Here is a 26,073-nt window from a genome sequence, read left to right on the forward strand (position 1 = left end):
GAGTCTGTATTAATGAAAATCATCTTTGGTTTCGTCAGGTCAGGAAGTGACAGATGGAGAAATGCCCTTAGGTGGTGATGTGCATCAATGTGACGGCAATCTCACCATTTATATCAGGGTTACAGAGATGAGAGGGCTGTATGTGAAGAAATCCATCTCATTAAAAAGACTGATAAAATGAATGTATCGTCACAGCTGAACTGAAAGTAATGTTAGGAATCATCTGAAGAATTAAAAAGGTTCCTGTGTCTCCGGATCTGTCAGTTATCTTGTTCAAGTACCGCTATTGATAATCAATATGATTAATTCATAGTTAATTCAGTTTTTAAACGTTTATTTTTCAAGGAAAAATGCCAAACCTTCCGTCGCTCCATTGATCAGTCAAGTAAATAATCGCTGTTAATGAAAAAAGATCAACAAAATGCCGCAAGTGAGGTGATAGAAACTTTAATATCTGTGGTTGTACTGTGGGTAACATTACAAATCATTAAGAATGTCAATACTGGATTTACAGGATTTTTCCATCAGCGTGAACCTCTGATTCACAAGTAGTTCACTGGTTTCGGCAGCGATATACGTTTGTTAATTGTAATACACGATCAGATGATGTTCACTGGATTTTTTTAATACAATTTGCCCTCGGAACTCTTTGTATGTTTTCAGAAAGGATTTGGCTTGCTCGTTTTGAGCCAGAGCGGGGTTTAGTGATGCGGCTCGCTAATCACAGTGGAGAGACATTGACTCATATGTAAACTAGTAGTTGTGTAGTTTAAATATGAAAAGTATATGTAAAAAGCATGTAAAACAGTTGGCATACTGTATTTTACTTCTGGCAAACTCTCTTGCACTCAGGTGAAACAAGGAAAAGAAAGTTGGAGACTGCAGTGAGGAGGCTGACCAGGCGTGTAGAAAATATATGAAATGGCCTCCAACAATTTTCCATGAGAGCAGCTACACTGTGGAGGTGCAGTGCACCAAACGACAAGCATTTATATTTTTTCTTCTCTTCTATAGAATTCATTTAGGTTTCCAGCTTGTCCTCCAGAGATTTTTTTTATTATTATTATTTCAGGTGTTGTCATTGACAGAGCATAGTCGCACATCATGCCTAATTACAAAATAACACATTTTGCTCTCACCCAATTTGAGAGGCGCAGGAGCATTATCAGTGTCAAGATACTGTAGTGGGAGGTGTTTAGCAGGAAATCAATCTTCTTTTGTGTCTTTGGACAATAACATCTCATATTAACGTGAGCGTCTTTCGACACTTTTCCAGAAAGGTGTTTTTGTCATCTGCGATATCACCACATATGCGTCATGAATGTATGTGAACTCTCTAAAAGTTGCACCTCATGTTAGAGCAATTCTTATATATTTTCTTTGGCATTTTCAGTCTCAATTAATCACAAGTCCCCTGAATGCAGCCTCAATTTTGGAACCTAAATCAAGCCTAATAGGTTCCATTTCCTCTAACGCTCTTTGCCTCCCATTTGTCTTTTTCTACAAGTCACATGATTGCTGCGAGACAACATATCCCCCCAGCACCTCCACATTTGAGTACTGCTGTTTCCACCTATATCTCCCTGCTCTGTTTTCCTTTAACTAGATAGAAAAGACAATTAATTAAATCTGTCAGGTTTCATCAGGGCCCCGCTGGCGTGCACACAATCACTAAAATAACAAAAACATCACTGATTAGACAAAAGGTTGCAGGAAACATGACGAAGAAGTTGTGCTTCTTGATGTGACTGAGAACAGAAGCTCTGGTTGCTGCTGGGCCTGCTAAATGTTGGCCAGTTTATCTCAGGGAGTTGCACTAAATCCCCCTCAGAACAAGTACCCTTGAAACGTCAGCACCATAATGTATCATTAGGCTCCTTCTGGAATACAAGACAAGTTGGCAGCGCTGGATTACCGCTCTGCTTTTCTTTTCTTTTCTTTTTTTTCAAACTTTCGCTTGTTTTTTTTTTTTTTTTACTTTTTGCACTGAAGTGGGTCCAAGCCCTTCTCATAAATATGTATTTTATGTTGTGTTCTTTTTCTGCAGTTCATAGTGTTTCCTGTATCTAAGCTCACATGTTTTTTGAGAGCAAATTAACAACTGTGATAGTGAAGCGTTCTTCATTGTATGTGATAATTTCCAAGTAACACCTGTGCAGGTGGTAGTACTTTCTGCTTTATCAGTTGTGCTGTGAAATATGGTGTATCGAGTCACTTTCTTCACCTCACACACACACACACACACACACACACACACACACACACACACACGCACACAGTGATACACAGGGAACTCAATGTTCTTATTGTCTTCCACCATAGAAACAGCTTCTATCTCCCGTTACTTGCTTTTTGCTTTTTTGTTTTGGTCACAGTTTGAGTGCAAACCTGCAAAAAAAAGAAAGTCCTATGCCAACAACCCTACCATGGAAAGAAGTGCTAGATTATCTTGTTTGATATGTATAATTCAACATGTGTGCCTTTGCCTCCATTTTAGTCTGTCTCTCTGTCATTAATTTTCAAAGTTGTCCTACAGTATACACTTCAGGTCCAATTTGCTACTTGGATAGTGTATTTGAATGTGATTATTCCTGGGATAATGCATTTTTTTTTTTGTCAAGGGAGTCACGGTATCTGATTTGATGTCATATTTCATTTAGCTCCCCCAGAGCCGTCAGCGTGTTTTATTAAAGGCGCTGTTTACTCACAAGGATATTTCTTTGATCAAATACACTCTTTCACATTGCTATTTTAATGTCTTAGCAGCCCTGCCGGCATATACACACAAGGAATGAAGTCAAGGGTACTGTGGATGTGGTTCAGATGGTTTGTTAAGGCTCTAGTTTCGTTTACTCATGGCCTCCTGCCAAGACTTTGCTGATGAGAACACTGACTTATAACCTCCTAATATTGCCCAAATGGTCTGCTTATGCCGAGACTCATGATAGGCTTGCTGCCCTTCTCTTAAACCCATTAATATCTGCTCAAAAAAAAAATCTGATTACTCTAATGTGGGATTTTTGAGCATGGATTAAAAGCTTGAGTTTGAGATGGGGAAATGTTGCTGTTCCCAAAGAATTCACTGAGCAGAAGTCCATACCGGAGGATAAGATGTTGAGAGTCTGATAAATAAAAAAGATAGAGGTGTATTTAAAATGTAGCGATGTATAACTTGAGATCTGGATGTCAGTCAGCTTCCCTAGTGCCTTGTCATTTGATGCAGCGCTCACGTTTTGACCTTTTGTAACCAGATTTCCCGGCATCCCACAATGGAATTAACTCCCTGCAATATCAAAAGCAGTATGGAATGCCTAATGTGCAAGGATGAGCATTGTGCGCACTCTTTGGCTCGTATCGTTTTGCACAGATTATATTTCTGCAGCAGATCGTGGTTGATAGTGGATAATAGAGGGGTTTGGATTGCTGAATCATTAAAACTGACTTAACCTTAATATCATGATATGGGTTTGATGGGGATAATCTTATCAGAATATAGATAGGAAATAAATTACGCTCATCTAACAGCGTTATATTCATACTTCACTTACGGGATGCGGCATTGCAAACTTTCATGTGCTTTTTCTTTTTTTTTTTTTTTAAATTGAAACATCCTAAGTGTCAGTCTCACCGCAGTAACAAGACGACACCATGTAAATCACATTTGATGTCTGCAATTCATTTTAATGTCAGCCTGCCGATGACTTCATCCAGAGTCAGGAGTGCGCCAGTGACGGCACTCCCATGAGCGTCAGAGGAGGTCAAGGTCAGCTCGAACTCGCTCGGCTCTTCAGAGCATATATGCTCGGCCGCCGTGTCGACGGGAATTTTGGAGCGAAGCCTCTGAGCGCAGTAGTTGTTTCCTGGGTCGCATAAATACATTCACAGGTGCAAAACCTCAAACTGTGAAATTATGGCTCAAGCTTGCAGGAGAGGGAAAGCACTGCCGCGTTTCTTATGTCACTTACCATCAGGTTTCGCAAGAACACACACAAAGTCTGGAGCACATGTGCGCACATGCAAAGATCTGGACGACTTACACACACACACACACACACACACACACACATAGTTGTCCTCTGAAGCCCAAAGCAGCATGCGCTTCATCGCTCACTCCTTGTCTCTCTGTGGGAGTGATTTGTTGGTAGGGAGGGGGAGTTAACACACTGATGAGCAAACAACAACACAATATCCAAAAATACATTTTGTGGTTCACACTGCTTTAGTGTTTGGTTGATCGCACCCGGTATGAGTTCAGCTGACTGGAGATTGAGCAACTTGCACCCAGTCACTCGATGACAACTTGAAACCCACGATGCCATAAGGGCTGTGTGCAAGGATGATAAAGCCGTGGTGCATCCATCTGTTGCGTTTCTTACAGGAAAAGACACCTATTGTTCCTGTAAATGAACAAAGAAGCCAATCACTTAAGGTCTTCTGCTCGGCTAACTTGTGGTTTTTAATTTTTCTGGGCAGATTTTGCACGGCATCTGGCTGCAGAGCAACACGACTTGTGGTCCTGTGGTGTGAAGAGAGTGGAGCACAGTGGAGGGAAGAGTGCCATAAAGGAGGCACCCGATTCGGGCATTCGCCAGCAAAAGACTGACCTCAACTGGGACCTTCAGCGGCGGGCGGTAAGAGGAGGAGGCCATGTGGACCGCACGCCTGCTTGTCCTCGCAAGCCTCTTCGCACCAGCCGCTATGGGTGAGTTTGGCTTATTCGAGCTTGTGTGTCTTAATTGGTGGTTTTGTCCTTGTGGATGTGCAGATGTGGGGATAAAAACACGCCTCCTGAATTTTGGGACTAATATGTTTTGAAGCTATTTCAGAATTTTATCCTTTTGCTATTAAGTTTTCAGATTCTGTCAGCCAACTGTGATAAAAGCCTCTGAGTTCTGACTTCATGTCTTTCTTCTTCTCAATGTCAATCTAGCTCCTCTCACTAATTAGCAATTATTTACTCTCTAAACTCCCCCAAACCTTTAATTTCCTACTTGTCTTACTTGCACTCTCTGTTTCTTTCTCTGATTTCCTACTTATTTTTAGATCAGTCCATTTTTTCTCTTGTCTCAGTCTCTTGCTCTCCTGGCGACAGGAATTGAACTGAAATTACTTTGAAAGAATCGCTAACACTTTGGCTTTGTGGCGCATGTTTAGGATAGCAAAAACTGTAGAAAGAGGAGAAAATGACTTATCATTTCATGCATTAAGATTTAAGATTAAGCTAAGTATTTCTTCTCCCTTGCCATAGTTTTGCAGCATTTCCCTGTGGCCATTGGCTCATTGTTTCAAAAACAAACTAAATGAAGTCATTTATGTTCAGTTTAAAAGATGCCAGTGGTGGTGGTTGGATGGTCTGTATGTGTGTGGATTGTCACAATATGCTAGGCCTTAGATGTAGGAAGTGTGAAGAGGTCAGTAAATACTTCATTGCAATATAAATTTGATATGGCTAAAATCATTATTGGGAGATCTGAAGCGAGCTGAATTGTTTTTATGCTGTGATAAACTACTCACTAGCCGCTGCTAAAAAAATGCACACTTTGCAGCATTGTTATTTTGTGCTTTAATGTTCAAAGGAAAGAGGTCAGGAGACAGCAATAAGTCAACTCTCTACTGACAGCTCTACTGACTGAGAGGTCGACATGGGGTAGCTGATTTACTATTAGACGACCGAAAGAGCTTCACAGACTGTGGTTCACTATCAGGGAGCAGATGTTTTATACTGTTGTCCCATCTGTGCTTTCCCAAAATTACAGTGTGCATTCATAGGTTAACTCTATGTTGTGATTGAAATCATGGAGTATAGCTGGCCTGAGGTCGCAAGGCCCGTTGTTGTTAGTTTAGTCATTGTGCAGTTTATTCAGTTACAGTCATATAGTGAGATATGACTGTGTGTCTTAACATTTGCCGTAACCCTCAGTTCGCAGGAACCCCTTTGACCCCTGTGTGTGTGACGCACAGGCGAGCATATGCACAAACCATATAGCAGATCGGCTGTGGTCACTGTTAGTGGTAGTTATTTTTTTTTAACCTCTTGAGCTTGTATTAGATTAGCATTGATTCTAAATTGCTGCCTACAACAGATGTGTCAATCACACAGCATGTAAGCATCTCTCAGCCCTTTCGTGTGATTTGTTTAGTTGCTGCGTTTTAGCTGCCCTTTTAGACACTGTTATTATATTTTTAATAGAAGAAGTGTCAACTGCCTCCTAGCTATTGTCCACAAATGCCATTGGTACATAAAGCATTTGAGCATGTCTTGGGATTAGGGAGACGCATGGCGACACTCCATTTGGCTGGATAAACACTAACTGCTGGACAACCGGCCTCAGCCAATTGGAAAGTGTGTGAGGGCTGGATGTGGAGTGGTTTAAAGAAGATCTATGTCTGAGAAATGCAGCTGGAATTCGTCCGTTGCAGACACTCAATGACAGCCAGTTTATTTCAAGGAATGAGTTATGTTTTTTGATGTTATAGCCCATTTCCCACAAATTTAATATACCTCACATTAGCATGGTATTACTTTTTCCAAGCATACCATCGTTTTCTGGATTGGCGGGAGCATTTCTCTGCTTTCCAGCCTGTCTCTGCTTTTGGTTCATGCCGGTATGGTATGAAAAGGTAGGAAAAAGCATCCATCAGTCATAAAAGTGGTTTATACCATTTGGAAAATGGACGGCAGCAGTGCATGTATGATTTGCCATAAATGGGCTGAAACATGCAAAAACAGCTTCATTGGCCTTTTAAATCAATCATTCTGCTTTGTTTCTCATACCAACAATCAATCACTCATTGATCCCACAGGAATAGGTGACATTGAACTGGTGGACCATCTAGTTGCTGTAGTTTTTGGTTCTGTAACTAATGCCCTAAAGGAACCATATTTGAGTGTTTCGGGCTTGTTTGAACACCAGATGAAATAGTTGAAATCCCTAGAAGATAATCTGGCAGTTTTATATATAAAAAAAACAATTACTTAACACCCAACCCAATCCTGATGCTATAAGTGGACACAACCAGATGTTGCCAGTGAATTGTTTTGCAGCTGGAGGAGGTTTAGTGGGAATATTCACTGTGGTGTCATTGTGCATGTTTCTCCCTTAGAGTGTTAGAAGTGTGTACTCCAGAGGATGCTGGCCTACTTTGGGATCCAGCCCCTTTTGTCTATATACAAGTCAGGCACAGACATGCAATCACATGCACACGGATGAGTGGAATCAAACACAGGGAATAGCACTTTATCTGTTGACACACATGCCTGAGTTTCACATGTAATAATCACAACATATGTGCAGAAAAACGCACACACATGTCATAGCTAAGAGTCTGCAGATGGAGCAGCACAGCGTCCTGCCCTTTCTTGTCTTTATTTGTATGTCAACATGTACTCAACTGTCTGACACTTTACACTTATCTGAGGGAAATGAGAAATATTTCTGGACAAGTGTCACAGCAGCAAGATGAAAAAGTAAATGCTTAAGGAGCGGTGGGGGATGTGTGGATGGAGTTATGTGTATTTTGTTTTTGTGTCTGCTTGTGTGTGGAAGCGTAGTTACAGAGTCTTGCAAGATTAATAAAAGATTCTATCAGAGATGCAGTCGGTGGGTTGAAGAATAAGTAAAACGCATCCTTGTCACTGTTTTGGTAGCAGTGTATAAGAATGGAAAAGCAGTGTCCCAAACACTCTGGCCATGCCTGAACAGCACATTAATCATGCGTTTCTGTGCATGTAAAATGCTCCGGGAAGGATTTTATATTCATTCCACTTAATCCCACCCCGTGGAATCCGAGACACAGCGGTTATAATGGATGACGGCTCGTGGACCAATCCAAGAGACGAAAGCATGAAGTCTGACACATATTTTTCATGGTCAGACACTAGTGCATACATGAAGCCTGGAAGCCGACATCGTCCTGCCGGGGTGGAATAGGTACTTAATGAGGGATGGACGAGAGGTGAAGCTAATGTGTAGATTTGTAGGTTTTTTTTGTTGTTTTTTTCATCTCTTTGAAGACTTTCAGGTAAATGGCAATAGAGGCCAAGACAAATGAAAAACACATAAAACATCCTTCTTGCTTTTTCTTTTATTTCACCTTGACATCACCTCCCGTTGTTCACATTGAGGTCTCAGCACAAATATGCTAAGGTTAGCTGTGTCTAAGCAAACAAGAACATTAAACTCCCAGACACTCCCAGTGTCCCAGTGTCAGTCTCGCTGTTGCCGTACCCGATCCACTTAATTAATCTCCTTGTGCCAGGGCACCGACTCCATCCGCAGCAGCATCCCTGGATCTGCCTAATTTGCTTAATTAATTAAACAAATGATTTATTTGAGCTCATATTTCAAAGCGGGAGAAAGCTCTTTGTAGAACCTACTGAGGCATGTACAGTTTTGTTGTGACTCTGAGATGAATTTTGAAGCGTTGAAAATAAGCAGGCTTTGGAGTGGGTGGATGTCAATCATTCATTTGCAGCGGAAAAATGTACAGGCATATACAATATGTCAGTGCAGGGGTAAATTATGCATGCAACATTAAATTAAGGAAATAATGTTGAACGGTGTCTGTGTTTCATGAAGATGAGGTAATGGTAGAAGTAACCAGAAAAAAGGAATTTAATGACTGTAGATTTTGTGCAGCCAAATCCTCAAAGAAGAAAACAGAGCTTATATATTTTGAGGTGCAACGCGAGTGGGTGGCTTAAAGTTACAGAAGTGGGCCAAGGGAACTTTTTCCAGTTTGTACTAATCTCTGCTACAGATAATTCCCAACAAATAGCTACAGTCTAGATGCCCTTGAACAAATAATGCATTTCTAATGATGAGCGGGTGTCAGGGTGAGCTCAAATCTTAAGCACAATCACATAACAAGCTTATTTTGGTATTACCATAACAGGTTTTAAAGTATTTCAGGTCAGGGCCAAGACATTATTCAGTTCTTTTAGGTGGAAATATTAACATGCCTATCCCCATTATGCACCATTCATATCTATTTTGCATATGAACACGCAAGTTTCTGTCTTGTGTTGGCTGGGTAGGAAACCACATGCTGTGCAAACACTACATGTACAGTATATTCAGCATTTACATACAATCAATGTCATCTAGAGTACAAAGGAATTTATTTGGTAAATTACCTTATACAAGCACACAGTATGTTGTATTATATCTGTATGACATTTGCCATAAATCATAAAAAACAGTGAATATTCATATAGGAAATATACAATAGTAGATTTGAGTAAACTCATGTTCACTGACCAAAGGGGGCAAAGGGCTGACCAAAGCCAGGAGGAATCATCCACCTGAGACTGTGAAGATGTCATGGCAGTCCATCCAGTGGTTGTTATAGATATTCCAGTTAGGACCACTTGACATCGCCATCCCCAGAGCCACACTGGTCCAGCATAAAAAAAAAACAAATCCCTCTTATTTCCGCTCTCTACTGTGTGTTTATTTTAACGTTTAATGCTAGTTGTGCAAGATTGTATGCCTCATTCACAGAGCCTGAAAATGCGTACAACACTGGTGCTTGGGTTGTGGAATGTGCTGCACATACTAGTGCAATAAATGTCAAGGCAAGGCCACAAAAGTACTAAACAGGCACAGGCAGACAAACAGCTTGTGCCCGCTGACAGCAACACGTCTCCGGTGCACGGTCACTGCTTGATCTGTGCTCGCATGAATATATACCACCATACATGATGATATGCATAACTTGATAATATATTTGTCTTTTGCTTTTGAGCCCTGATGGAGAATTCTGACGAGAAATATGTGGCTCTATTAAATAAGGAAATTTATGACAGGCAAAATGTATCATTAAAATGATTTTGTAACCTGACTTTCCTTTAAAGTTTGACGGCTTTGAAAATGTTTTTGATGATATTCTTAAAGATGCCTTGGGTTTAATGCTGCAACAAATTTTTTTCTAGTTGCCTCTCTTTTTTTTTTTTATTATTATTATTATTTTTTTTCCCGGGAATGGATTATGCTTTTTTCCATAAGCCACACAAGGTTTCCTGAAAATAGATAATAATGTTGTACTGAGGGGAAAAAATTGTTAATTTTTATACTTACCCCAAGGGTGGCTTCCACAGCTGTCATTTGGATGCAAGCTTATTCCATAGCTTCTTTCTGAATGTTTTTTATAGTAATTTTAGTTGGTCTCTCTGTCATTACCTGTGACCTTAGAAATAGAAATGTTAGATTTAAAAATAAATAAAATCCCCTTTGTCTTTTTGTTCAGTTTCCGTTCTCACTTCCACATTATCCCAATAACATTTCGTGTGGCATTTGGCATGGTTCTCAGAAATCCCCCTTTCTTTTTTATGTTCTTCTGTAATGAGTGAAAAATCAATACCTGCTTGATATGGGGAATAAAAGAACGGCCTTTGCTGCTCGTGGCATCCGTAGTGACTGCCTGACGATGCCAAATTGCTGTCAGAACTTGCAACTGCAGAGGAATGAATGACAGCAACATTAATAATGGCAGGGTGGGGTTAAATACCTCTGCATGTTTTATAGGTGTCCATACTTGGACCTGTGTATATCTTCCAAACAAATGAGTTGGACTCCCCATTCATTCAGCCCCAGTTACGCAGGCATAATTCGGTAAGCGCTGAATGATGCCGTTTAAAGTGGACTTGCAGCTGGACCGAATGGTGTTTAATGAGGACATATATTGACAGCAAGGTCAAGAGGCATTGGATGCTAGTTTAGGATGCATAATGTGCGTGTGTGCCTTGTGCTTGGTTATGTTTGTGCTGTCTGCCACAGTGGAGACAGAATCACTAAATAACCCCCGCAGACCTGCTCACTGGCAAAAACTGTGGGCGTGCAATACCACAGGGTTTCCCATACAGCACAACAACAGGGGTCAGGCAGTAATTTGGGGTGTGGGTGGAATGTGAGGTGCAGGAAGGGCAAATAGAAACCACACAGTGATGTAGCACGGTGACCTATGCTTTACACAATTTGTGAAATTAATTACTTTTTCCTTCCTGAGCCACAGTGTGAAATCTATACGAGTGGCACATGCTTTTTATCCCTCGCCTGTAAAAGATAAATCCAACTCGTCCACATACATGTAGCTGTCTGCATATGTGACATATTTGCATTCTGATGACACAGTAGGTGCTGAGAAAGACTGGGCAGATGATTACATGCTGCAGTGTTTGAGACTATGGTGCTGCATATGCAAATGTGTCGGCTTTGTGGGCCCCCCCTAAGCTCGATTTCCACCATGAGGTTATCACAATCAGGGGTGAGGGAATGTGTGTGTGAGAGTGTGAGGCTGTCAGTCCCCCCTACCCACCCACATGATGAATTGTTACTGCAGCAGTGTATGATGTGAATACACGCCTCAAGGCTATACGATATGCATGTTTGCTAATTATTTAGATTACAATCTCCTCTTTTTTAATGCACATGATGCTAATAATATGCATTCGTGTTTTTTGTGTGTGTTTGTGCGTGGCATTGGAGTTTGGGGTTTGTGTATCTCCCTGTCACAACTCAATACATATGTAGGTACACAGGCCAAGATCACATTACATACATTTTTAATGATATGATGTGCTGCAATTCAAAGCCCATTTATTAGAATTTGACTGAGCCAGATTTTTTGGCTTTGCTTTTTCAGCTATTAAAAATTTCTAAAATAAAAAGACGAAAATAAATTGACAATTTCAATCATTTTTATTTCAAATACTCAATCAGAAATGTCCCAGCAAGTTGTATCTTTCTCCACACAAACAATAGTAAACATGGGCAGAGATGCAGTCAGTGGTAACATTTTTGTTAGTCCCAAAGGAGGATAAATTTTTCACAGAAAATGCTATTGATGGAGTTTTGTTTACTTCAGTTCCTTGGTCAGTATCATTCATCTGAAAATGTTTTCAATAACGCTGTAGGGATATGTGTTGCTGTAAATAAACCAGCCCATAGCTTCAGTAACTAGGCAGATTTGGGGAGCGTCAGCTGCACATCGCATTAGCTGCTAACACTAGTGTTCCTCTCTGTAGCTTGTGTACTGTAAGCACACATGTTTCTCCTTTTGAATAAGAAATTATGTTACCTTTTTGCCAGCATATTTAAAAGGGATGGTTAGAAATTTGGCAGGAAATGGGAAGATCCGCACCCCTCTCATGAACAGCTGATTTGCTTAGCTTAGCACAAATACTAGCTTGGCTACGTTCAAAACTTACCCCCCACCTTCCAGTCGGGCTAACTATTTTTTTTTTTTTTTTTAAAGATTATGTGTTTTAAAGACCACCACCACCAGATAGCAGGAAAGAGGCACACACACAGATACAGGAGTGTGGAGAGAATTACTTGGAAAGCTTTGACAGCCTTACCAATTTTTATTTTCTGAATATTAGGCAGATTTTGGGTTGGAGCTGCATTGGTGTGTGCTGATGTAGCTGAATCTCTGACTCTTATTGGTTCTCAGAATCGGGTTCATATTTACACCCCTACCCTACCGATCCATCTAGCGATCTAGCTTGCCAGCTCTATCGGTGCCTGTCCTCCTTACACCTCAGCAAGGCTCTTGATCAAGTTGTCATGTTTTTTGGCATTGTTCATTGACACTGAGTCATGTGGATCACGTGTCCAGGGAAGCTCTCTGAGAGCGTGTGAAAGCCTAATTCAGCTTATGTAACAAGCAAAGAGTGAAGTGCTGTTGTTTGTTTAGAGCATCTCAACAGCTGGTTCTCTACTTTCAGTCCCACATTGTCAGTAAATCTTGATATAAATAGTCTTGAATAGGTTGTATTGTTAGGTGTATGGGGTATTGATGTTGTTGTTGTTGAGTCTTCTAGGAGCAATTGAGGGCATCAGAGAACTGCAGAGGAAAATACAGGCATCTTCTTTAGTATGACTCAGAGGGTCAGGTGTACCAATACCACCTTTATGTGACCAACAGAGGGAATAATTAAGAAACAGAAAGGGCAAAGGATTAATAAGTAATTGTTCCGTTTGATCTCTCTTTTTCTCACCCAGCAGTCGAACTATCAGGGTGAATTTGATTCAGACACAAAGAATATTAAAGATCTGATATCATTTTCCCCAAACAAATGTCCAATGCAGAAACAGTGGGCCAATTACGGGAAAGATGGTGAGGTGACCCTGCTTTCTCATCCCTCATGTCTGTCATTGAATAAACCAAGCATGCACAGTAACTGGTGATTTCATCTCAGCGAATCAATATCAAGTATTGTTAAGTCTGCATTTGGAGAATCGGAGTGGGTGGGTGGGTGGTTGTGGATCAAATGATACTGTGGCACAGATTAGCCCATGAGACCTTGAGGATAAGAGAGAGGGAGCAAGCGAAAGAGAAGGTAGTGGTGGTGTGGGGGGGGTGAGGGTGGGGTTGGGGTGGAGGGGGGCGATACTGGAGATGGCCTTCAATATGGCCCAGTGGCCTTGTAGGGGAATTCAATACAGCCATTGACAAAAGAAGGCTTCCATTGTGGAGGAACCGGCCTCCTTTGGGAAGCTGTTCCATTTCCTTATTAATTGTGCACTCATTAAAATAAAAGGAAGGGGAGAAGGGAATGGATAGCATGAGAGTAATAGTAGCTCTTCAGCGTGCCCTCCTTGTTTGGATGGATGCCAGGGGTCAAGTAGTTTACAGCTGTAGTGCGTTCCACTAGCTGGAAAATACACTTTTTATGTATTTTAGGTACCGCGCATACAGTGCACACACAAGTATACCTCACATACCCTCCTATTGTCTTCCTCCTCTCAAGCCCTCCGACATACAAGAACACAAATCTTCCTTACAGACCCTCTACACTATGTACAATATCAAGGCTCTGGGGGTCTCAGCTTGGCCTCAGTCTGTCAGACATGGGAGGAGTCATCAGTTTCGACCATGGATCACTGATAGCCTGACCAAAATATACTCCCCAAAGTAGACTATAACTATCTGCTTAAAGGATGATTCTTGTTACAACTTCGGTCATGTTTTTGTAGCCTTCATATCTATCAGTTAGGATGACACTGTACCCACTAAAGCAGGTCCAGGAGTCAGAAAAACTGCATGCCGGAAAAGTCAAAGTTGAACCAAGAAGTCGTTCTGTAAACTGTGACGGACATTTACAACAGTTTGGCTCCCCTGACGGTTTGTTTAAAATTTGCATGATCTTCTGAACTCTTGCAGTTTTTACCCTATTGGATTGCTTTTTTTCACAATGTTTGCCATATTCCTTGTTTTGGGCGCTGAACTTAGTGAATAGAAAGTTAGTTTTAATGATAGAAGCAATGGCCTGTAAGACCAAAGTTTAAATAAACCAGACTTTCTACTCTGGGCTGTACAGTACAAAATTAAACTCATTCTCAGCGACACCAAGATTGCAATAAAACCTTTTGGTATGTTATGTTTAATTTATGGTCACTTTTTTTTCATATGAATGCAATATTTGTACTTTTTCAGCTTAGTCTTTTTGTTGCTATTTATAAATAAACATGCATTATTACACCAACATCTTGTGTCTAAAAATTGATCTTGTGAATTAAGTGTTCCGTGACGTTCATTTCTTTTTCTAATAATCATATGTTTATTTTATCTATTTATTTGTTTATTTTACTTTTATCTGTTTCTGTCTTTGTTTTTCTTCTCCCATATGGGTCTGCAGCTTGTCACAAGCCTTGTTTACATCTGATAGCTCAGAAGCCAAGCAGTAAGATGCGTGTATGTGTTGCTTCTGTTCAGCCAAACTGTCAGGTCATCCTGGTCATCTGTGGATTGTGTTTTGTTTTCCTCCCACTGCCATGATGAAGATGTCTTTATTATGTGGAGGGGTGGTGGTAATGGTGGTGTAAGGGTGTGTGTGTGTGTGTGTGTGAGGGGTGGGGGGGGGGGGGGGGGGGGTGCATAACTTTCACAGACATCTCCCTGTGCCTGAGACCCCACAAAAGACCAACTGTGTCAAATGAGAGAAATTGCAGGTGCACATTCCCCACTGGTGCTCTCCCTCTTGCCTCCCACTCTCCTCCACACACATACAGTATTAAGGGGTGCAAGCATACACGCATATGCTGCCTCCGTAATGACCCCCCCCCCCCTTTCGTGACAGGAGGAGGAGGAGGGGTGTTAGAAGGAGATCCTTTTTCACTGTGATAATACTCCTCTTTCTCTGCCCTGAGACGGACTGAGGAAAGGGTTGAAACTGGATAGGCAGAGGGAGCGATGTCATTCCGCAGCAAGCAACGGCATCAAACAATATGGCATGCCATTTTTGTAATGGGCCCACTGCAGATGTTTCTCAGCTGAATGTTAGCCCTGTCCATACAATGGTGGGTATTTTGTACCGGGGTCATGGTGAAGATCACAGGGGCCTTTAGCTGGGAGGTCCGGATTTTGTCGGTCGTGCCCATCTGACACATTTTTTTGCATCATAAACGAGTCATATAGAATGGAAGGACATTATGCATGCAATTTAGCATCTAACAAGAGGCTCCTTAAAGCTTCAGATGGTGCCTTGTAGTTGTCAACTTTAAACCAGATGACTGCTTACTTGGTTGCAGTACAAGCAAGAGCTGTATTGAGTCTATTGACTCATTAAGTTCGACTTGAGATACATGTTTAAGAATGCAGGAGTATAATCTTCAATTAATATATGCAACCACTGAAGCTTTCAGTTTCCCAGTAATGGGTTTGCCAAACAAATTAGATGTTGTTCGAGGTGCAAGCCTGTCTCAATGTGATACTCTATCACGCATTACAGCACAACACCTGTTTGTGTGAAACCATGTGTGGCATGTTTTGCCCGAAATCTAGCCTTCCCTCCTATTTCATGCTTCCTATGCTTGTTGTCGACTTCCAATATGCCACATGTTAAGCGTTGCGGCCAGATGACTTGATTTGTGACCGCGTCCATGTTGCTTCATACATATTCAGCGCTGATTATCTGCACACAATAACCCCGTGTCTGATACCTGTCATTTTGAATACGGATGAAAAGACGATCAAAGGGGATCATCATAGCAGTGTGTCTCAGATGTAGCGTAGCCACCCAGGCTAATTTCAGCAGCATTGCCTTGATTGCATACATGTGGAATGAGATTACTTCTCACTCTGTGGGTGGTTTTAGGAATCTTTTTTTTTCACCTTTACCTCAGTCTCCAACGCTACAGCTTTGTCTCTGACACTTTTTTTTACCCACTTTCTTCTCTTTACAACATTTTTGTCTCACTTTTTCCCTGTATTTTCTTCACAAATCCACCTCTACAATTTGTTGCCCACACATTCCCTTCTCTTTCTTATGCAGCTTCCTTACTGGCAGCATGTCAGCGCTAACCATTTAGCTTTGCTAAAAGCTAGCTCCTTAGCCACTGTGACCCCTATGAAAAAGACCTCTCGTCTCCTAGAGACGTACTGCATGAGACCACTCAAATGGCCTATGAATTGGCTTGTACTGTCCCATAGGACGGCCTGTGGTGCTCGGAGAGGACTGACATAAGATTGAATTAGTGCTGCACCTTGCAAGTGCCGCTGTAGCTCAGGGAGGAGGAAGTGAAACACAACAAGCAGGGGGCCTGATTTGAAAATTGTCATCCTTGAATGGTGTCACGTTCAGCGTACATAGGTGTATGCACCAGATAGCAATATTCCCCAGGGAGAACTACCCCCCCACCCCACCCCAATGCATTATGTATTAAAGTTTGCATATGCACTTATAACACACATGGAAGAATGCACAAACCACAAGGGAGCTCACTAAAGAAATGGGTTGCATTTAAAACACAAATCCAGACATCCTTCAGTCTACTGATGCCACTCATCATATTAGATTGCACCAACCTTTGATTTTTTACTATATATAGGGCAAACCCCTGCCCCCATCCTCACCTGCAGCTGCTTCCCTGCTTCATCTCACTGTTGTCTGTGCTCATTCAGTACTTCTGAATTACACCTTTCAGGGATTTAACTTCAACTAGTCGGAATCATCCACTAGATGTGCGTTATCTCAAATATTTGCTCTCAAATAAGAGTCTAGTACTACGTGCGTATGTGTGTATGTGACTAATGCTGTTGTATTTGGCCAGTGCTTGATATTATAAATGTGGCTACACCGACACAAATAATTTGAGAAATTTGAATTAATGTCTTTGTGAAACTAAAAACATAGCAGATGCATTTGCATGAAATCACATTTTAATTTTGTCATTTAAATAATTTCTTGTTCTTCATTATGTAAGTAAACGCTACAGCACTGAGCTTTAATTGGTATTAATTCATGCTTTTTGCCTCTCAGATATTACACTGCAGTGAAAATTACACTCGCAGGAGTACAGGAAAGAGAACCGGCTTAGGTTTATTTCTGCCGCTGAAAACAAATCACTACAGCGCAATTCATGGTGCGTGGACCTTGTGCAAGCATACTTTTGATAAAATGCAATTTAAACAAGTTCGTACAAGGATGCCGTAAGAGCGAGCTTCAGTTTCCTGTATTTGTCTTCAACTGGCAAGAAAATGAAAAATGCTCACCCTTGCTTCATACAACCCCAGATTCCAAACAAGGCCAAATTTTTCATACAGCCTTCACGACAAACATAAAGGGAAATTTCATCTCAAGATCTTAACAACAACCAAGATGCTGTTTTATGTAAATCCTGTTACTATCTTTTCCCCAGTTTCTGCTCGCTTCAAATAAAAAAGAAAGTTTTTTTTTTTTTATCAGTGGGATGTGATGTCGTGTTCATTTTGCTGTCGAGGTCATCTTAGATTAAGTTTTACTATCACTATGATCAATAGACACACATACATCATATTGTACCAAAGCAGAAAGTTATTATCAGTCCGGCTGTGAGAGCTGGCGTTGTGCTAACCTGGTGGCCAGTATATTAATGCCGGTGCCATTTGCACTCACTGTTGCTCAGCTATAATAAATACAGCCCAAAGGATCCATTCAGTCTGTTTCCTATCCACTACAAGAAAAGGTATTTTGTCATTATTTCTACTGTATCTCATGTGAGAGGAGCTCATTGAGCTTGTATAATACCGTAGGTTACAATATCAAGAAATAAAGTGCAGTCAAGTGTTTACATGAAGTGTTGTTATTAAGAAAGAGATATTCAGAATTATATTTGACGGTGTGTGTTGACACACTATATTAAATTCCTGCAAGACAGGAACTTAATAAAGTATGTCATATTTTCAAAAAAAAAAGAAAAGATCACACAGAAAAACAAATTCTGATCTAAATGGAAGTTTGGCGAAAGCAGAATCCCCAGTGTTTTTAAGTACACAACGCAGGCAACTTGAGGAACAAGTCAGAGGACTCACTGAATTAGAATCTAAGCTAGTCAAGTGTTACTTTGCAGGTTCACAATTCATGACCAAGTGCATATCAGAGTAACTGCAGAATAAACAAAAACATCTGCTACCTGTCTTACCTATAACTACATTTATTCAGTTATGGCTCTGAGGTCCAATTTTTGAGGTCCTTGTGCTTTACTTAGGATACGTATCATCAGATTTGAAAATGTGATGCCTGTGATGGATTAAAATGCCAAACCATGTTTATTAATAAAACTTGCTTTGCTTCAACAAGCTGACATTAAAATGCTGCAAACTTGTTTGTAATAATATGGCATAACGCTCTATAAAGATGATACTTTTTGTACATTTTTGCTATATACACATTTTTCTCAAGAATAAATCTGGAACTTTATTCTTAATGATTGTAATATTGAAGTATTTCTACTTTTCTACTGCTTGCTGTGCATTCATGCAGGTCACGGAAACGCTAGAGATACAGATATACAGAAGTACAAATTTAGAAAACTAGTCACCTTGGTCAAATATGCTAACTGCTAAGGTGGGCATTTTAAAGATTAGTCTTCATTTGACTGGTATAAGAAGGCGTGTAATAATAATATCTTTAGAAACGTGTACCTTCCTATCAAATCCCTTGGAAGGACCTCCAATTGGCTGACACCAAAATAGCTTCCTCAGTATGTTTTAGAACGTGTGCATGTGTTTTCATATTCATTCTTTGACCCCTGTAATTCATTGTTTTCCTTGTCTGAATAGCGAATAACCTCCGTTTCCCGAGAGATTCAGATAAGCGAGGTTGTGCCGCAGTTTGTCTCAGTTCACAAAAGCTAAACTTAGCTGAGCTCTTCCCTCCAGTGTGCTGTTAGGCAATTCCATCTGATAGTATGTGGTGAAAGACGAGTGAGGAAAAGACCCCTTTCCTCTCACACAAGACGAAAATCAGCCTGTTGTTTCTTTTCTTTGACCTCAATTACGTTCAGGGCACGTGTTACTATGGGGGCATGTTGAGTCATGCCTGCTTTGGGAGCGAGTCTCTGTGTATCTCCTACGTGTATGTGTGAAAGCCATTGTGTTCATTTTAGCCTAGGAGGCAGCGTACAGTAGGTGGGGGCCAAGGTGCATTAGTCTTGGCTGAGATGTTCCCCTGAGTGATGCCGGCACAAGTGGGTGGGTTACAGGAATGAGGGAGAAGGAGAGGGAGGAGGGAGACGGCAGTGAAAGGAAAGGAAATAGCGAAACGATGTCAGACACGAGGGGAGCTGAACAAAGACCAGCTCGCTGTCAGGAGCCGCTGCCAGCTCCACAGACTCACCTCCGGCTTGGACCATCCGACAAAACGGCACTTTGCTGATGGGAAGCAGGACACGCGTCTCTGCTGTGTTTACGTTATAGAAAGAAAAATTGGGAAACGACCCAAAATTTGCTCAGATTTACCTCTAAAATAAAAAAAAAAAAAAAAAAAGAAAAAGCTGAGGCATCTTTGAAACTATACCAAAAGTTCCATTTAAAGCTGATCGGTTTTCAGATAATTTCAATAAAGATCCAAACAGTTTGAACCACACTGAAGGGAATCGCTGATGTTTCCAAAGCTGGAGTGGATTTGACCTAAGAATCTAATGCTGCAATTTGCGCACCAAAGTGGTTTTAAACATAAGACCTTGATGCCTGACTTTCTTCCCATTTCCTCATTTTTTTTTCTTGCCATGGAGATGCACTTAATGAATTGAAGTAATGATTAATTAAATGAAAGTGCTTTCTGGATGGAAAGACACTTCACCCCGTGTTCTGGGCATGTGAATCATGCCTTTATGGAGTGATGGCAAGGTACTTGTATAAGTTACTTGTGTGCATGCAAACATGAGGTTACTGTCTGCTGAAGTATATCACAGAGGGAATGAAAGGTGCTGCGCTCGGCGGTTTTCCCTCCATCTAGTGACCAATTTATTAACTTTCACAGTTATTAGCTTTTGCTGTGTCAATACATCGTTACAGTTGGAAAGAAAAAAAGCAATACACTGTGACTCGGTAATGACAATCTTTTCGATTTCATCAAGTGGAAGTTGCATGCGGCCCCTCATGAGAAACAGATATTCACCATGTGAGGAGGTTGACCCTGTAAGTTGCGGGTGGTTTATGCCGACTGCACTGCATCTGGTCTTTCCTCTGAGCTAATTTGTTAACACTGAAGAGCTAATATCCCCTCAGGCATCATGGCCATGGTTTGACTGACGGTTTAGAAGTTGCGTTTGCACGTTGGCGTTCTGCAAAATAAAGAAAGAAAGAAAGAAAAAAATACAGCCCATCAGTCTTTTCCCTCTGTTGGAATTTGCAAGTGTGTGGTGTGTTGCCAATTAATGTGTTCAAATGTGTGGCAGCAAATGCGAGTAGAAGCAAAACAAATGGCTCATTCATTTTCCGTGTTGAAAGGATATCTGTGTCCTGTCATAATGAGTAATGCTAATTGTGCTTAGCAGCATCGCTGGTCAAAGTGTCAAAAGCCATCAAGACACTTTGAGAAGTTTGTCACGTTCATTCCCTGGGTTGGCTCATGAATTCATCACTGTCTGTCATCCATTTGCATGTCTCAATAAAAATGCCTTATTTATTCAAATCTTGAAAGTTGTCAGATCACCTTGGCAATGCATCCAGGATTGCTTGCACTGATCCGAAGCCACAAACGCAGCGCTAACATTGTGTTATTAATGGTGTTTTCTTAAATGTTCTATCTGCAGACTTCTTTGACAGTTAAGTTCCTGGATAATTTTGCACTCCGCATAAAAGCCTTTGAGATTTTGCTTGCCTTAGGCCATATGTAAACGTAATTTACTTGGGAGAACAATTTGCCTGAACTGTTTCTCACTTCAAGATAAATAATCCCTCATGCATTATTGAAAATGCTATACTTTTTCCCTGAGTCGCGGTTCACAAGATTTCTCCCTCTTGTTGCGAGTCAAGTGACTTATTCTGATCTCTGAAAAATATCATTTGTTGAAAACAAGGAAGTGGGTGTGACAGGCTCCCATTGGTCTAATCAAATAACGGCATCCAGATTCATGTGCTAATTAATCACCAGCTCTGGGGGTTGGACCCATCCAGCGATTGTCGGTGGAAAAAGAGACATTTGATCTGTTGAATCAGCTCCCTCGCCGTCTCCTGCGCTCCCCTCCATCTATCTTACATTAATTCAATGAAGTCAGGGTTTATTTGAATGCATCCCCCTGTCACTTGCGTACGCACACACACACACAGTTTTCAGTTTGCAGCATCTGCTGCAGAATTTAAGTCTCTTTTTTGAGGAATAAAGTATTTTACACATTTCATGTTCGAATAGCCAAAACGTTTTTGTTTTTTTTTTTCCTTCTCCTTTTCTGGGAACTTATTTGGCTCTTTGCCCAACTTTCCAGCTGCCTAATTGTAGAGAACATTATTATTTATTGGAAAATTGTCCACTGTGTCTTTGCTTACGCTCTTAAGCTGAAGCCTGGAAGTGATCTTAAACCATGTCGCTCTTGTCGAGAACCGTCACAGGTCCTCGACGCGTGTTTATCCGAGCGATGGTGGCTTATTTAGTTGGGCTCATTGTAATTATGTGTGGTGGTTGAGCTTAACTCCTTCTCCCCGACACATATTCTTGAAAGATGAAATGAAATACAAGCTCCCCAAGGCTCCTCTTTTGTTACTAATGATGACTTTTAAATGTCATTGTTACTCTGCTCTGTCTGCACTTCAGTGCCGCGTGGTCCAGAGAAGGTAATGGGGTCTTCGGTCTGTTTCGGTGACCCGAGAATGAGCTTTGCTTTTCGACAGGAAAAATTTCTCCCTTGCTCACTATTAAACCCACAATCAAAACCACCACCCCACCACCCCAAGAGCACTTTTTAAAAGCTCTGCGGGGGAGCGACATTTTCCAAATGAACATTTTTCTCTCTGACCTTTCTGTTGCCCTTTTTGGCGAGTAATTGCATTTTTTTGAAATATTTATTTGTGAGTTATGTCATTTGCGAGCATCGTGATTGAAAATCCCCGCTCTGAGGTGTGAAAGTAATGAAAGTATCCAGCGTGACCCTTATAGTTAACTTTTCCCAAACTACACCCCCCCCTCCCATTCAGCAGTGCACTTGTCAGAGAGGAATTATCCAGGGAGAAATTTCAGAGGAGGAAAAAAAAAAGAGATATGCACTGCATATAAGTACTCCTCTGAGGTATGGAGTTGGAAAGGGAACTGAACTGAATAGAACATGGGGACAGAGATAAGAGGATGGACTTTCAGTAAGACTATTTTGATTTTCATTTGCTCTGTCAGTATCATGTACAGGTAGACAGCAGTATGTGCGAGTGGCAGGATGCTGGCTCCACCACCCGAGGAATATGAGCCCCATCAATCACCGCCTCTGGGCACAAATGTAATTACACTACAGTTGTTGACTAGCCGGGTAATCCGAGACATCACTGGCATGCATTTACTTGCTTACATTAGGGGATTGCTGTTGCCCATGTTGACGGCGTCATGCTCGCGACACTCTGATCTTTTTTTAATGTTTCTTTTGGGGATGCTGGCCTGACTTGAGCTCTTGCCGAGACTTAAAAGAATTATTCTCCTCTTTTTTTCTTTCTTTGTTTTTTTTTGTCACTAAAAAAGCAAATCATCAAATAAATGAGAATCCCTAACAAAAGTTTGTGCAATAGAACACTTTGGGTGACAGCTCTTAAAAATCAAGAAACCACGCACAAAAAGAATGAAGATCAATAATCAAAGGAAGACTGGCCTTTTTCATTCATTTCATTTATCTGAGTGCGCCCAAGTTTACTTAGGGATAACCCTTTTCGCTGTGGTTGTCACTTTCAAAGAAGTTTAGTGTGATCCAGACCAGTACTTTTCAGAGGGCGGAATAAATCTTCCTATTAAGAGGACGCTAATTGATGGCTTTCATCACCAGAATGAATACAATTATTTCAATCTGTGATGTTTCAGTGGCAACTGCACTTGGCAACTGCATTGTTGGTGTTTGAATGATTTGTGAGAGAATATGAAATGACTTGATCATGAGGGGCTTCTACTGTTGTTTTTTCACACCTTGTCTTATTTATCATAAGGGAAATCTTAGAAGTGGGACCTGTATGACATTTGAAAAGCTGAAAACGGCAGAGATTTTATATCCTGACAAGGCCCGCCATGCTTCATCCAGTGTTATTATGAAAATGGTGCAGTGAGAAAACCCTGGGCGGACACGTGCACCGACTGGCAACTTGCTTCCTTACATATTAAATGGACATATAGCACAATTAGCATTTATCTGAGGCCACTAGACGAGTGGAAATCCAATGTTCACTCATCTTCAGTATGGGGGAAATATCTTGCTCTTTAGCTGCTAAATGCTATGTACTACAGGTTCACCAGCTACTGTTTTCTTTTCACACTTTTTTCCTTTTTTTGTTGGAAACAATACTGATAAAAGCAGTGACAGAGAATTAAAACAGTAAAGTCCTGAGCTGTGAAACCAAAACAGTGGTGCAATAATAGGTGCTAAAATGCTCTCTAATGGGGAGGGGAAATGCAGAGTTAAGTTTAAAGATTCTCTTTGTTCATCTCTGCATGTGACCCTTTCCACGCTACACATATTGATTTCATCCATTGTGAATCAAAACAAAATAAATAAAGTGTGTGACTGCATCCTTTGTGCAGTTTTATTCCAAACTGACTTGAATATAGTTCAGCTAAAGCGAGAGAGAACCAGAATGAGTTGACACAATAAGAAAATGCCATGTGAGTCAACGCAAACAGAGTAAAATCTACTTTCTGTAGGAAAAAAAAAACAGAAAAGTCTTTTTTACAGCTTCAGGAGTAAAAAAATGAGCAGTTTTTCAGCTGCTTGATTCACAACAGTGTTATATAATATGATGACTGCATAGCTGAGAAAAAAAGTAAGGACGGAAAATGTCACATTACCAAGACAGTTCAGACAAAGCAGTTTATTAACAAAGACTTTTCCATTTTACAGTGAGATGATTAATGCCATCAGTGTGTTTTTCCAATTTATTCGAAATATATGTGATAATTTTTTTCTTTTTTCCTTTTTGCAGGAGCAGAAATGTCAATTACATGATAGCAAATGTGAAATTCCATTTAGATCTGGAGCTTTCAATCACATGACCGAATGGCAATTTGAAAATATTGTGCACGTTTATTTTGAAAAATCTTTAATCTATTGTTACCCAAATGAATTGTTAGCGGTGATAGCTCCAAGCCCTGCTTTTACATGTGCTAACACTTTGTCCCTGTATCTTATTTTTTCTCTCCTTCTTCTCTGCCCCTCTCTCTTTCTATCTGTCCCCGCTGATGAATGTCTGTGCTGCACGTCGTCCAGCGGTGGCTCTTGTGGCTCAGACGCTCGTCTAAAAAGGGTGTTTATAAAAATCCATAACTGCCACAGTCCTCCTCGCTCAGGCCAATGTTTATGTTCTTCGCCCCTTTTTTTGTCCTCACTGTAAACACAGAACTCCCGCAGTCTGCTGTGCTACATGCCCGCTCGTGCGCGAGTGTGAGCCTCCACAGACGTGCGTGGGTGTGCGTGCGCCTGTGTCAAGGAGAGGGAAAACAGCAAACTCCGCAACCCCCCCCCCCCCCCCCGCCATTCTGGCTCTGTGGTAAAGATTGTTGCCACAAACAGACTCTCGGCTGTGGCTCGAGGCACCAAGCACCTTTTGACCCGCTGCCTCCTGTCCGCGTGTATTTTAACTCAAGTGCATCGCGTTGCTTTAAAAGACGAAGCATGAAGCAACTGCTGTGGTTCTAGTCCGGAGGGAAACTGGAACAATTTACAAGAGATACACTCCGCTCTGTTTTTTACTCTCCGTCTGTCTCGTAATTTCTCAGTTGAATGCCCCTGTAATGAATGTTTATTGTCTCACAGCCAAATGCAAACACCGCATCTATTTCCTTATGTTTGATCTGTGTCAGTCTTGCCCTCTCTCTTTCCACCACCCTTGGCTTCCTTAGAGCCCCTGTGGTATTGCTCATCCTCCCACTCCAAACAACCAGCGAGTGTCCTGTCCACCCACACACTCTAGAACAGAGTGGACAACCTTTCCTCGCATGTCCCAGTGTCAGACTTTTTGATTGCAGGTCTTCACATCTGTTACTCTGTTTTCCTGTAGGGATATACAGACTTTTGTTTTCCACCAACTCCAGGATAAAGTTGTTTTCACATTGAAGTGCAGAAAGCCTTTTACCAAAGGAGGGGAAAAAAAGAAGGAAAAGAGAATACTGACATTCTCTTTTATTTCAACCTCCTCAGCCTTCAGTCGAGCACCCATCCCCATGGCGGTGGTGAGGAGGGAGCTGTCGTGTGAGGGCTACCCTATCGAGCTGCGCTGCCCGGGCACGGACGTCATCATGATTGAGAGCGCCAACTATGGCCGCACAGATGACAAGATCTGTGACGCAGACCCAGCACAGATGGAGAACACGCGGTGCTACCTGCCGGATGCATACAAGATCATGTCTCAAAGGTAAGGACACATTTGCATTATGGCCGTTCTCATCACAAAAAAGACAAAAAATAATTTTTGTTGGCAGTTTAAAAGCATTTGTGATCATTTGCAAAACTTGTCTATATGTGGGGGTCGCAGTCAGGTTTGTTGGATATAATTATCTGTTCTAATTGTACCTGCACGCTGCTTTTGTGTTCAGGTACTGTGCAAGGGGTCGTCAAAATATATGGTTTTAGATTTGTGATTTAGCACAAGTGATGATGTCCTTTACAAGAAAGTGTTTTCTTTTGAAGC

General features: G+C 41.2%; 1 protein-coding gene across 14 annotated transcripts in view; it reads left to right on the forward strand.

Annotated features, from left to right (window-relative positions):
- Positions 1 to 26,073, forward strand: part of LOC124054617 (adhesion G protein-coupled receptor L3-like) — a 198,641-nt gene that overhangs the window by 53,480 nt on the left and 119,088 nt on the right. For all 14 annotated transcript variants that reach the window (XM_046380811.1, XM_046380812.1, XM_046380810.1 and 11 more), the window contains 2 exons: positions 4,474 to 4,702; positions 25,584 to 25,797. In XM_046380811.1, coding sequence (XP_046236767.1) covers positions 4,648 to 4,702; positions 25,584 to 25,797 — 269 coding nt within the window. In that variant the 5' untranslated portion in view covers positions 4,474 to 4,647. The remainder of the gene's footprint in view (positions 1 to 4,473; positions 4,703 to 25,583; positions 25,798 to 26,073) is intronic.

This window comes from Scatophagus argus, chromosome 23, assembly GCF_020382885.2.
Source record: "Scatophagus argus isolate fScaArg1 chromosome 23, fScaArg1.pri, whole genome shotgun sequence".
NCBI lineage: Eukaryota > Metazoa > Chordata > Actinopteri > Scatophagidae > Scatophagus > Scatophagus argus.